The sequence below is a fragment of the Sciurus vulgaris genome (genome assembly GCF_902686455.1).
Source record: "Sciurus vulgaris genome assembly, chromosome: 12".
In the NCBI taxonomy this organism is placed as follows: domain Eukaryota; kingdom Metazoa; phylum Chordata; class Mammalia; order Rodentia; family Sciuridae; genus Sciurus; species Sciurus vulgaris.
This window is the reverse complement of record NC_136473.1, coordinates 42639540-42654726: the sequence shown is the minus strand read 5'-3', so window position 1 is coordinate 42654726 and position 15187 is coordinate 42639540. Positions and strand designations below refer to the sequence as shown.

Below are 15187 nucleotides of genomic sequence, written 5' to 3'. Positions count from 1 at the left end.
GTTCCACCAACAGTGTATGAATATACCTTTTTCCCCACATCCTCACCAACACTTATTGCTTGTATTCTTGATAATTGCCATTCTGACTGGAGTGAGATGAAATCTTAGAATAGTTCTGATTTTCATTTCTCTGATTGCAAAAGACGATGAACATTTTTTTATATGTTTGTCGATCAATTGTATTTCTTCTTCCGTGAAGTATCTGTTCAGTTCCTTAGCCCATTTATTGATTGGGATATTTGTTTTTTTGGTGTTAAGTTTTTTGAGTTTTTTTATATATCTTGGAGATTAGTGCTGTATCTGAGGTGTGCATGGTAAAGACTTTTTCCCATTCCGTAGGCTCTCTATTCAAATTACTATTTCCTTGGCTGAGAAGAAGCTTTTTAGTTTGAATCCATCCCATTTATTGATTCTTAATTTTATTTCTTGCACTTTAAAAGCCTTGTTAAGGAAGTCAGGTCATAAGCCCACATGCTGAAGATTTGGGCCTACTTTTTCTTCTATTAGGCACAGGGTCTCTGCTTTGGTTCCTAAGTCTTTGATCCACTTTGAGTTGGCAGGGTGAGAGAGGTTTAATTTCATTTTGTTACATATGGATTTCCAGTTTTCCCAGCACCATTTGTTGAATATATAGCCTTCTTTAGATAAAGTACTTTCTTTTATTAGTGCATTATAACTATGGATACTGTGAGGTTTGTTTTAATATGTTTATAACTGCATATAACACAATTTGCTCTTTTCTGTCCCCAATACCCCCTTCTTTCCTTCTCCCTCCCCCAATCCTCTTCCTCTACTCTATGCTGTTAATTTAATTTTTTAAAATTGGTTCATTATAGTCATACATATAAGTTGTTTTGTTTTGATATATTTATACATACACATAGCATAATTTAGTCAATTTCATTCTTCAGTTCTCCCCCTTTTCCGTGATTTCTCCTTCCCCCTCAATCCCTTCCTCTTCTCCGCTACTCTCCCTTATATTTTCATGAGAACCCTCTTTTAAAATTTCTTCTCTCCAACCTCTGCAAATGAGAGCAAACATTCAACCCTTCACTTTGAGGCAAGCTTATTTCACTTATCATTATGTTCTCCAATTCCATCTATTTATCAGCATATAATATAATTTCATTCTTATTTATGGCTGAATAAAACTTCATTGTGTAAATGTACTGCATTTTCTTTATCCATCTGTCTTTTGAGGAATACTTAGACTGTTTCCTTAACTTGGTTATTGTAAATTGTGCTGCTGTAAGCATTGGTATGTATGGATCACTACAGTATGCTTTTTTTAGTTCTTTTGGATAAATACAAAGAAGTGGGATACTGGGTCATATAGTAGGTCCATTCCTAGGCTTTTGAGGAATCTCTGTACTGCTTTCCAGAGTGTTACTACTAATTGTCAGTTTTACCAACAATACATGAGTGTACCTTTTTTTCCTTATACCCTCATGAGCATTTTTTTGTGTTCTTGATGATTGCTGAACTAACTGAAGTGAAATGAAATCTCAGTGTAGTTTTTATTTGCATTCCCCTAATTGCTATTTTCATATATTTGTTGGCCATTAGAAATTCTTTTGAGAAATGTTTGTTCAGTTTATTTGCCCATTTATTGATTGGGTTATTGGTTTTTGATAATAAATTCTTTGAGTTCTCTGTATATTTGGGATATTAATCTCCTGTCAAAAGAGTCAAAATTATTTTCTCTCATTTCATAAGCTCTCTCTTCATGATATTAATTGTTTTCTTTATAGTACAGAAGCTTTTTAATTTGAAATCATTACACTTATTGATTCTTAATTTATTTCTTGAGCTTTAGGAGTCTTATTAAGGAAGTCAGAGCCTGCACCAATATGTTGGAGTGTTGGCTCCATTTTCTTCTAGCAGTTGCAGTGTTTCTGGTCCAATGCTTAGGTCTTTCATCCAATTTGAGTTGATTTTTGTGCAGGGTGAAAGATAGGGATCAAGTTTCATTCTGCATTTGGATATACAGTTGTACCAGTACCATTTGTGAAAAAAGGTTGTGTTTTTTCTGATATTGTGTTTTTGATACTTTTGTCAAGGATTAAATGTCTGTATCTACGTAGATTTCTTTCATTCTATTTCATGGTCTTCATATTTATTTTTATGCCAGTACCGTGCATTTTTTGTTTTGTAGCTCGTTCTGTAGTATAATTTGAGATATGGTACTGTAGTGCCATCTACATCACTTATTGCTCAGTATTGCTTTGGCTATCCTGGTTTTTTTATTCTTCTGTATGAATTTTAGAACTTTTTTCTAGTTCCATGAAAAATTTCATTGGTATTCTGGTGGGATCACATTGCATTTGAATATTGCTTTTGGTAAGATGGCCATTTTGACAATATTAATTCTGCCTAGTCGAGAACATGGACACTTTTCCATTTTCTGAAGTCTTCTTTAGTATCTTTCTTCATGTTTCATAGTCTCCATTGTAGAGGTCTTCTACCTCCTTGGTTAGATTTATTCCCAAGTATATTTTGAGATTATTCTAAATGAAATTGTTTTTGTGGTTTCTTTCTCAGCAGATTCCTTATTGGAGTATAGGAAAGCTGTTGATTTTTGTATGTTGATCTTATATTCCACTACTTTGCTGAATTTGTTGATCAGCCCTACAAGTCTTCCAGGAGAAGTTTTTGGCTCTTCTAATATATGATCATGTCATTGGCAAATAGATAGTGTGACTACTTCTTTCCCTGTTTGTATCCTTGTAATTTCCTTCTCTTGCCTGATTGCTTTGTCTACAGTTTTAAAACTATATTGAATAGAAGTGGTGGTGAGAGTGGATAGCTTTATGATATTAAGTTTCATCTCTCCCTAATTTCTTCAGTGTTTTTATAGTGAACGAGTCATTGAAGTGAACAAGCTGGATGTCATTGAAGGCTTTTTCTGCATCTGTTGAGATGATCATGTGATTTTTGTCCTTAATTCTATTTACGTGATGAATTACATATATCGCATATATTGCATATGTTGAACCAATCTTACATCCCTGGGTTGAACCAACTTGATCATGGTGTGCATTCTTCTTAATATGTTTTTAAATATGGATTGTTAATATTTGTTAAGGATTTTTTTGTCTGTTCAGAGATATTGGTCTGTAGTTTTTTTCCTTGATGTATCTTTAGCTGGTTTTGGTATCAGGAAAATACTGGTTTCATGGAATGAACTTAGGAGTTTTCCCTCCCTTTCAATTTCATGGAATAATTTTAGGAGAATTGGCATTAGTTCTTTATAGGTCTGGTAGAACTCAACTGATAATTCATCTGATCTTGGGTTTTACTTTGTTGGAAGACTTACTGCTTCAGTCTCATTACTTTTTATCAGTCTGTTCTGGTTTTTTATATCCTCTTGGTTCAATTTGTGTAGGTCATAGGTTTCTGGATATTTGTCAAAGTCTTCTAGATTTTCTAATTTGTTGGAATATAAATTTTCAAAATAATCCCTAATGATCCTCTGTATTTCAGAAGTATTTGTGGTAATATCTCCTTTATCATCTCTAATTTTGTTGATTTGGATCTTTTCTCTCTTTTTGGTTAGTTTGCCTAACAGTTTATCAGTCTTTATCTTTTCAAAAGAATCAGTTCATTTTTGCACTAATCCCGTGTATCTTTTTATTTTTTATTCTGAATTTCATTAATTTTGGCTCTGATCTTAATTATTTCCTGTCTTTGGGATTTGAGATGAGTTTGCTCCTGACTTTATAGGGCCTTGAGATATAACATTAGATTAATTATTTGGGATCTTTCTGGTTTTGTTTTTGTTTTTTCCAAGTGGGTACTCAATGTAGTAAATTTTCTTCTTAGAACTGCCTTCATACTGCCCCAGGGATTTTGATATTTCTATTTCTGTTCCTATTTGTTTCTAGGAATTTTTTTATTTCTCCCCTGATTTCAAAAAGTGTTTTATTTAATCTCCGTGTGTTCCAATGGTTTCTATTTTATATCTTTGTATTAATGTCTAATTTCATTCTATTATGATCCAATAAAATGAAAGGAATTATCTGTCTTGATCTTTTTGTATTTGTGTCCTAAAATATGATCTCTTTTGGAAAAGGTTCCTTGTGGTACTTAGAAGAAAGTGAATTAGTTGTCAATGGATGAAATAAATATTCAATAGATGTCTGTTAGTTCCATTTGATTAACAGTACTTTTTAGTTCTGAAGATTCTTTACTTAGTTTATGTCTGAATGACCTACCTATTGGTGAGAGAGATATGTTGAAATCACCTAATATTATATTGGGGTCTGTCTGAGTCTTTGTATCAAGTAGCGTTTATTTTATGTAAGTAGGAGCATCAAAATTTGGGGTATAAATATTTATAATTATTGTATCTTGTTACTTGATTTCTCTTTTAACTAATATGAAGTGACCTTCTTTGTCTTCCTATTTATTTTGGCTTGACTTTTACTTTGCCAGTTATGAGAGTAGCTACTCCTGCTTGCTTTCAGTCTCCACTTGCATAATATATCTTTTTCTATTTTTTACCTTCAAACTATGAATGTCTTTCAGGCATAGATCTTTTTATCACTTAGTTTTAATTAAGTTTTTTCTTTTCCTTCTCTTTCATGGTTTAACATTTATAGTTTTTTTTTTTTTAACTTTGCAGTACATTTTAGGACTATTCCATAGAGCCTTATAAGTTGTCTTCTACTATGGAAGTGTTGTTTGTGGTTAGTAATTGTCAAAAACAGATATAAACATTAACACTCCCATACTTGTCAGTCAGCTCCACAAAACAAAGAATAAATCTTGGTTATTAAAGATGAATTCCAAATTAGTTTATTATTAATGGAGTATCATGATTTGTGGTACCTGTACAGCCCAAGATTTTATATTCTTCCCTTAACATGGTCTTGTTTAACTTACATGAATAATGTATTCATGTATGCTTGATATTAAATATTTGTCATGCTAAACTGCACATTATATAAAATATTAAAACTGGGTGTTTATTAGTAAAACATAAAAAGAATACAAAAGAATGCTGTTTAGTACTCTTTTACCTCATGTTAAACTTTGATGACTTGTAAATACCGTATTACTAGAGTTACAGAAGACCATTTGCCCTTCTAAACAAAATTCTGTCAAAAAAGATTTATGGTTCTAAGTGTACAGTATTTTATCTTGCAGTTTTCTCTTCACTATAAAAATGAATCCTTTCAGGTTGCAGTACCAAGTAATACATAAATTTCCTCAAAAAACAATAACAACAACAAAACCCACATCTGGAAGACAGAGTGACCTTGTATTAATTACTTGCTACTGAAGTGCCAGGCCACCCCCACCCACAAGAAGATGATCCCTGTTGCCTATTTCCCTGTAACATGGAAGCAAATATTTAATAAAGCTCCAAATAAGTATGGCTTTAAGAAACAAAGGATGGAAATTGAACTTTTGAGACTTTTGAGCAGTTGAACTTTAAAATTACATTTTGTCTTTGCTTTCATTACCTCCTTGACTTCTAGAGAATAACATAATGACAAAAACATTGTACATAGGTCGCTATCATTAGTTCAGAACCTTGTCAAATCTTTTCAAAAGCTTACTTACTTTCACTCTCGATGAAATTAAGAGAATTGTTGCTTGAAATTTAGGGAGTGAAATATTCACCAAAACCTTGGATGTTTGCTCCTTCCAAGCATCCATTTTTTTGTTTATATAGTTAACAGTTTTATAAAGTTTTTTAAAACGAGGGTAAAGATTGCAGGTTACTGAGAATAAATATTGTCCCTGGAAAGGGTGGGGGAGACACAGAGAATTGTTTGATATTTATGTTAAATATTTTCTTTTTCTAATTTGTGATTATAGTCAATAATTCTACACTTTCACAGGTGAATATGTCCTATAATTCTATACTTTGATGATCAGCTCTTGAGTTTTGTCTTATTTTAAAGACAGCTAAATTATGTGTCTCTGTGTATTTGCTCATCTTCCTAATTTTTAAATACTTAGGTTTATCAGTCTTAAAGACCAATAAATTTGCTTTGTAATTAACCTTTTCATGTTGTGCTCTGCCAGAACTTTAAATTTTATGGGTAAAACTGCAGAATCTCTGCTTTCAGTTGAAATTGGGCTAGGTAATGCAGAGTCATGGAGACAGTATAGTTTAGTGTAAAGAGCCCAGATTTGATGTCAGATACCTAATACTGAAGCATGGATTATGGTGGTAATACTTTTTTCTACATGATCTTGGAAAAGCTATCTAACTTTTCTAAACCCTAATCTTTTTTTACTGAAAAAAAATTTAATTGTGAAGTTACAATGTTCACCTTGCTCTAAAGAATATAGCTAGTAGTTGTAACACTTAACTATATATACCAGGTACAATACTAATAAGCACATTGCTGTATTAATTTAATCCTCATAACAACAGTAAGAGTTACTGTGATTATTATCTAAATTTTATAGTATATAAACAATTATATACTGCTCACAGATTTTTAATGGGCATATAATATTTTTCATTTTAAATTTAAGTAGTGGCAAATAATTTCTGTCATATTAAAAGCATTGACATGTTTAACATCATTCTTACATGTGAAATATGTAACAATTTATAATTGAAATATAAATTGAAATATAATTAAATATAATTTATGTGAAGTATATAACTATCCATCATTTTTTATAAACGAATATATTTAAGAGTCAGAAATATTATATCATAATGGTTACTCCTTGTCATATTTGCCCTCCATCTACCCTATACAGTTTATGCCTAACATGATATATATTTCCTGTTTGCAGGAACTTTTTAATCAGCTGTCAATTTCTTTAAAAGAAAGACATATTGAAATTGAAATTGAAATTTCTTTTTAATTTCCAGGGATGACATGAATATTAAAGTTTCAAAAAATTATGGATTTATTTATCATTTGTTAGTAGTGCATACTTTATCACAACATAAACATTATATTTAATAAATAATTGTTGAAGATACTATTAAAATGAGATTAAAGGAACTAAATATTTTGCCTTTACTTCATATAATGTATTACTGTAACTTCTTAAAGAAAAAGTATTCAGCATTAATTCTGTTTCTGGTTTTTGTCTAGCACTGAGATAACTTTATTCCCATATAAAAAGATTAAATAAAAATTTTATAACTTACTCAGTTCTTTATACTTCTTCAGAATTATGCCAAGAGTTGTGTTTATCAATAGAAATATTTCAATGTCCTATCACTAACAATTCAGTTAAGTAATTCTTCAATTTTGTTGAGAAGAAAAATTCAAAGCCACCTAATTTGCAAAGAGATTTGTTTCCTAGTCATTAGAATCTCTCATTTTCTGGGACATATAACAGAGAAGCTCTATAAATACCTGCTCATCAAATTTCTTGGAATTATACTTTTCTGGAACCTTGCTTCATTTATCTTTCTCAATTAGAGGCACTGTTTTTTGGTTGGGAACATTGAAATATGGTTGATTTCAGTAATTTTTTGCTAAAAAAGTTAATAAAAGTATTTTTATCTGAAGACATGCAGTAACTATCTTTTGATTAATACCTTAATTCACCTAATTTCTGGGTAATTTCCACTACTGCTAACAAAGCCAGTTTTCACTGTCATACCGGTCAGTCAAATAATAAGAAAAAACAAAGGGTGTCCTAATTTATCCAATTAAAATCAATGTGTATATATACATTTTGAGCAGTTTTATAAAAATGTCTTCAATAACAAAATTGTTGAGGAATACATAAATTATAAATAATATGAAGAATATGTAAAGTATAAATTAATACATCTTATAAAATAGATTATTCTGTACTGAAGCTAAGATTAAGATGGTATAGATCTAATCTAATTTTTATCAGTCATAAAAATCTTTGTCTCCAAATGCACACATTTAGGTAAGCTTATGTGTAACTTATTGAAGAAACAAAATTCATTTATAAAATGCAGACATGTAATTCTCTTTATAAACTCATAACCCTAACAGCTAGTATATATGTCATTTTTGTTAAAGGATGTGGAAAATATTAACATTTTATAAGATGGAGATTGCTAAATTGAAAAAACATTTTATAACAGTTTGATAAGAATAGCTTTAAGTCTTGTCAAGTCTGGAATCTATGAAAATCACATAAAATATAAATTTTTTTCTTGTTTTATCTAATTGAATTTGAAAAAATTGGAGTTGCATTGAAAATACTTGATGTTGCTGACAAGTACTACTTTTAACTATTCAAAAGCACTTATTCTCCCAGCTAAGAACAGATCACAGGAATGATGTTTGACAATGTCTTCACTTTGCTTCTGTCAGTCTCTTAAGAGCAGTTTAGTAATAGTTAGGAGTGCAACCCCTTAGGTTATTTCCTCTTGATTATTATATAGTTGATTTTAACTTCCCAATCAGGGCTAACCAACTCCTATTTCATTTGTCATGCTTTGCATCTAATAGAAACCCATGTAAACAGGAAAGAGTGGAAGACCTATAGTGGTTTTATATTGTTTCAGTTAATCAGTGAAGAAGGTTTTCTCTAGTCAGTATTTTGAACTTTCCTCTTTGGCACCATAGAGATTTTTATACTCCAAGGCAATTCATCATATTAATGTAATGGATGAGTGAAGAATATGTCTTTTTCTCTTATTTTTCTTAAGAATATAAGAGTGCAGAATACTGTGGAAAAGGGAGGGCAGAGACAACCTTCAGAATGCTAAGAGTATAAATGGAAATTGAGGATCTGGACATTGATTCCCTTAACATCAGCAGTATCAGCTCACCTCTTCAAAAGTCTTCACTTGTGCAGTGGCATACGCACAAGCAGCTTGGGAAGCAGAGACAGGAGGTTCATGAATTCAAAGCCAGCCTCAGCAAAAGTGAGGCACTGAGCAACTCAGTGAGACCCTGTCTCTAAATAAAATCCAGAAAAAGATTGGGGATGTGGCTCAGTGGTCAAGTGTCCCTGAGTTCAATTCCCAGTACCACCCACCCCCAAAGAAATCTTCCTCTCATTCTAAGGTTTTAAATAGAAGTCACCATGAGGAATTCAGTTATGCTACTGTTTAAGAGATGTAGCAAGAATTGCTTTAGTAACTATCAAACAAAAAGATGTTCATGCATCACTATTTTAATTTGATCCGGTTTTAGTCTACTAGGAAGTGCCATTTTATAAATTTAGAACTAACAGTTCAGTCTGAAGTCTGTAAAGAAGTCAGCCATGAGACACTTGAGATTCATGATAACCCATTAAAGTTATCACCAGCATGGAGTAGGCAGTCTCAGCTAGAGCCAGTGGAGGAAATGAAGGAAAACTGCAATGCACCAGTACTGTTTTAGGAAATAGGCAGCACTCTACTCTGAGCTAAGTTCTCAAAGTGAAAACCTGTTAGCTCTTAAACCTTTTACCCTCAAGAAAAAAAAATTCCATACTTTAATCCCATGGTTAAATATTTATTGAAGCAGAAATAGAGAAGGAATAGACTTGTTTGTATAGGACTGCTGGAGGAGGTAAAGAGCAATTTTTATTGATTTGATACCCTTTGACTTTTATTATAAGTCTTTCTAGCTAAAGATTACTACTAAAGCTATTTTGTAGGAAATCATATCACTGAACTGAAAGAGTGGCTTATATTGGAATGATTCAGATTTAAAGTATAACTATTATGATAGGTTGCTAAGAGATGATTTTTGAGAACTAAGGTGTCCTTTTTTCCTTGCTTTATCATTAAATGAGAAATAAATAATTAAGGCAACTACATTACCTTATCTGTGTTTTGTTTATTAGTACAATGGAATTAGAAATGTGACTCTAAACCTCAAAAGGGATATTGTGAGAATTTGAGACATTTTAGCACCTTAAATGTGTAAAGCAAAAGGATTTCTTAATTACTAGAATTCATTTTTAGCTTTCAGTAAATATTTAATACAATTTCAAGAAATGACTATGTTCTCTTAAACAATTTTTTATTTAGAAAAACTTCACAACTTGATGATAAAGTTGCTTAAAGAATGCATTTCTTTTAGTAAAAGATGATGAATGCAACTCAGATGCAGAAAATGAGCAAAACCATGATCCTAATGTTGAAGAGTTCCTGCAACAACAAGATACTGCTGTCATTTATCCTGAGGCACCTGAAGAGGACCAGAGGCAGGGCACACCAGAAGCTAGTGGTCATGATGAAAATGGTAAGTGGAATTTAACCATTGTTTTTCTTTCTTTCTATAAAGGATTGTTTTTCTGTTAACTGTACCATGGGAACCTAGTTTACTATGGAGAATACTTTTGAGAACCAAATTTATTGCAAGTGCCTATAGGGAGTAATCTGCTTTATTAATGGGACATTGTTCATCATAATAGCACAATATTAAATTATTGACTGCTCATGTTTGTAGTGGTAATGCTCCTGCATTTGAAATGCTTTGAACGGTGTCTGGACATGAATTTCTGTTGACTCAAATGGCAGTGGGCAGCAGAAATGAGAACTAGGGTGACTCTTGTTGTCCTTCAGTTGTTTTCCACTATTCTTTTAGCAAATGAAATAGTCATCTGGTTTAAAACATACTAATTTGGAGATAGTAGTTTTTCTGTATCTACTTTGCTCTTACAGGAACACTTAGTGCATTAAGAATTGGGAAAAGAGTTAAAAAAATGTGTTCTAGAACAAGTTGTACCCCATTTGTTTACGATGAATCAGAATAAATAAATTATTAAAAACAATGTGTTCTACATTTCTTAGAAGAAATAGGCTGTCATTCTGCCCTTCTAAGTGTAAAAAATAGATGAAAATAACATTAAAATGTTCCTTTAAGAAATTTATACAAGATCTATACCAAGACTAGGAAGGTACTTGAAATGTTTAAGGATTTGTGAAAATTAATATCCTCAATCTGGCTTTCTTTTTCTAGGGTTCCCAGTTGAGTAGATATATTTAGCTTAGTATTCAAATAATCAATCAACTTTGAAAGATTTTAGAGGAAACTGAGAACTATGGCATAAAAACCTTGTATATTCCAAGTCAAAGAATCAACTATATCTTTTAAAAATCAGGAACCAACTCTGAAAAACAGAAGCAAAACAGAAGTTTCACTCTGGAATGGATAGGAGCTTAAATTTTTAAAATTTTCAGTAGATTAAGCAAACTCTTCTGCACTCTTTTCTTCTAAGTTATAAGTAGGCAAGACTTTCTCTAGAAGTTTGAATAAGCATAAATTCTGAGTCAATGGAGAATAAATACAAGGGATTATTCAGAGGTTTTAAAGCAAGAAGTACTACCAGTCCAAAGTGTTATCTACCAAAGGAAATTTAGAATTTAAAAAGTATGAAATTTTGTTTTTCAAAAATATAAATATTCTGGGCTGGGGTTGTGGCTCAGTGGTAGAGCACTTGCCTAGCATGTGTGAGGCACTGGGTTCAATTCTCCAGCACTGCATATAAGTAAATGAATAAAATAAAGGTCCATCTACATCTTTAAAAAAAAAAATTCATTGTCATAGTTACTTTAAAGAAGTTATAGACAGTACAGAATACATTCATCTATAGATTGGTTTTATTTTTTAGTATCATTGAATTACTACTTTATCATAGAAATTCTAAAACTTAGCATTTCCCCCTTTATAGCAATCTTCATTACTAAAAAGTGATTTTTGAAAAACAAAATTTTGATATTTTTCAAAAATAGAGATTAAAAACTTTCATTTATCTTTTAAACCTATTTAGTCTATGCTTATTATACCAAATATTCAGATTTACTTTTCATTGTTTTATACTAGTATCTAAAAGAATGAATTCATATCTCATGTCAGAAAATTCAATAGATATTGATTTATAAAAATAACTTGCTGTTAAAATATCATGAGCAACATGTCATTTTACCATATCATTATTATTTTGTTTATTAAATTATAAGGGTTAATCATGTAGACCAAGAAGAAAACAGAATATAATGAGAGTAGATCTGTGACACTGGAGTAGGAAATGGAATCACATGATATTGTAGTGCCAATAACAAATCACCACAGTGGCAGACTGTGACTTTTGCCATTATAACTATCTAAAATGAACAAGATGTACTAGACATTCTAGCAAGGAAAAGGTCCCAAACGTTGGCTCCCACTGGCTTGTACAAATAGGAAATGCATAGTGGACAAAATACAACAGGATTTTCTCTCCAAAGATGTCCATGTTAGAATCACTCCAACAAAAAACTCTGGTTGCTTTACTAGCTGGTAACAAAAGATACCATCATAAGCTTTGAAGCTTTGGTTGTTTAATTTTATTCATGCATTCCATACAAATTTCAACATATTTGCCTAGCTACTTAAGAGTTCAGGTGATTTGTAGGCGATCTTTGAGCAAGACTTTTAATTTATATGCACTTGAACTCCAATAAAAAATATATTTATGAAGCATTTGGAGATTGCTATGAAATTATCTCTGGTTGTCTGTTTTTTAATAAGGAATTCAAAATGAAGAAAGTGAAGATGATATTTGCAATAATATATTACTTATAAGCTGATTTCTTTGAAGAAAATCAAATATACAAAACTACTGTGAGTAGTTTTAATATCACTTGGCAAAAAAAGTATTACACTTTAGGATTGTTAGGCCTAGATGATAAACTCTAATTCATCCAGTTTTATTTCTGCGAGATATATATATATATATATATATATATATATATATATATATATACCATACTAGTAAAACTACACCAAAAATTTGTCACTATATTTCAATAAGGAAAGTAAAGTGGAATGTGGAAGATCATGCATAGGAGGTCTTTATGGACCAGGCCCCCATCATCCCATCATTCCTTCCCCTCCATACTCTTTCTTTTTTGGTTTGAATTCAGTCGTGTGACCACACCCAGCTGCAAGGGAGTCATGGAAACATATTCTAATTGTGTACTGCTTATTCTTGTGTGACAATAATTTTATAGTGTCATTTTCACATTCAAAAGAATGAAACTTAAATAAATGATATACATTTGTTTCCAGAAGAAAGATATTGTTATAGAATGCAGTAAATGTAATATGTATACATTTATAAGTGTAACCCACATCCTAATTTTACTTTTGTTCTTTGTCCAGCTAACCATACAGAGAGAACAGGACTATGGTTTAGTAAAAAAGTTAAGGGACTTAAAAGTCAGTCTATGTTTGAATCCTGACTATCACTACCTGACTTAAAATTCACACTTTTTTTTGGTGCGGGGGAGGTACCAGGGATTAAACACACAGGCAGTTGACCATTAATCCACATCCCCAGGCCTATTTTTTATTTTATTTAGAGATAGGGTCTCACTGAGTTGCTTTGCACCCTGCTTTTACTGAGGCTGGCTTCGAACTCTTGATCCTCCAGAGCCGCTGGGATTACAGGCATATGCCACCTGCCCAGCCAAAAGTCATGCTTTTAAGTTCTTGAACTTTTCTCAGCCTCACATTTTCTCCTTTATAAAATAGAGGTGGCATTATTGTAGTGTTTTGAGGACCAAATATAAAATGGGTAGTGAAATATCTGGCAAGAGCATAGCGACTCAAGTGTTACCTTTGGTAATATTTTTTCAATGTTTTAAGTTTAAAATATATCATTTCGTTTACAGGAACACCAGATGCATTTTCCCAATTACTCACCTGCCCATATTGTGATAGAGGCTATAAACGCTTTACCTCTCTAAAAGAACACATTAAATATCGCCATGAGAAGAATGAAGATAACTTTAGTTGTTCCCTGTGCAGTTACACCTTTGCATACAGAACCCAACTTGAGCGTCACATGACATCACATAAGTCAGGAAGAGATCAAGTAAGTGAAATGGCCAAGAGTTCACTAACTTCCCAAATTTGGGGAATTCAACCCTCAATGAAGACAAGAATTTTTGTATACTTAAAAGGGAAAAGGATGTACTTTTCGGACACTGTCTTGTCCGAAACCTTATGAAAATAAAAGTGATAATTTGTAGTTTTCATTTCCAGGTAAGATCTTTTCTTGATTTGCTTATACTGTAAGTAATATTCCTCCAAGGTTAGAAGATTTTGATTGCATTCTACTAAAATGTTCAGTGTAGGAAAATAAAAATATTGGTTAAATAAACTACATGACCAAATTGAAAAGACAAATTTTTAAAGATTAATTTTCTTTGAACCAGTGACTATTTGTTCTCAGAAGGTGACTATTTTTTTCCTATAGTGAGAGATTACTCTTCTAAGAATCTAAGGTTTATAGTTTTTTTCCTGAAGACTCAGTTTTCATATGATTTGTTCTAATTCTGTGTCACTGTGCCCCATTTTATAGAAGCATATACTAAGAGTTTTATAACTCTAAGTTACATTTAAATTCTTGGCTCTGTTTTTAGGATTAAAGCCAATGACCGATTATCCTTTTTTAACAAGCTCCTGGTAGCTATCATGTATCAACAATCAAATTAATACTAGTTTGACTTGAGGCAGAGACCTTCCTGGCATGTCCAAGAAACAACAAGGAGAAGTATGAATATAGGGGAGAAAGATAGGTGAGACCAGAAAAGTGGGGGTCAGATTATATAAGCTGTTATGCAGGGTAAGATAAAGATTTAATTTTATTCTAAATTGTGATAGGGAAACTTGAAGGATATTGGATTTTTTTTTTTTTTTAATTTTTAAGGGACCATTGACTGTTGAATGGAGAACAGATCAAGAGAGAGAAGAATGGAAGCAGGGAAAACATTTAGTACCTTGATATAATCCAGGACAGAGGTTGTGTGGCAGGCTTGACATGGTAAAGGATGTTGACTTCAGTCTGTATCCAGGTGGCTTACTGATGAATTGGTTCAGGGTATGAAGGGGAAGAGTAATTAAAGATAATTCCAAAGCTCAAGTCTAAGCAATAACTGAATAAGGTTGCTATTCACAAAGATAGGAGACACTAGAGAGGAAAATAACTTGCTGGAGGGAAATTAATAGAGTTTGGTGTTAATCATGTTAAGTTTCAGATGCCTGGTACCTTCCAGTTGACAGTATCAAAGAAGCAGCGGGTGATGCACGCCGGTAGAGAACTGTGCTCTCGTAAGATGAATTGAAGGGTGCTGAATACATCTGAAATGAAATACATACAAATGAAAATTTGATAAAACAAGCAGAAAGCTATCATAATCTATCATAATCATATTTGGCTGGAAAGATGGATGTATTAAAAAAAAACCCATCAGATTAAAGTACATTTTGGAAATACCAGACACAAAAGAGAG

The 15187-nt window shown here is 32.0% G+C and overlaps 1 protein-coding gene across 4 annotated transcripts in view; it reads left to right on the top strand.

Annotated features, from left to right (window-relative positions):
* The window catches only part of ZEB1 (zinc finger E-box binding homeobox 1), a 159697-nt gene that overhangs the window by 129836 nt on the left and 14674 nt on the right, over window positions 1-15187 (top strand). For all 4 annotated transcript variants that reach the window (XM_079105811.1, XM_079105809.1, XM_079105808.1 and 1 more), the window contains 2 exons: window positions 9987-10148; window positions 13565-13767. In XM_079105811.1, coding sequence (XP_078961937.1) covers window positions 9987-10148; window positions 13565-13767 — 365 coding nt within the window. The remainder of the gene's footprint in view (window positions 1-9986; window positions 10149-13564; window positions 13768-15187) is intronic.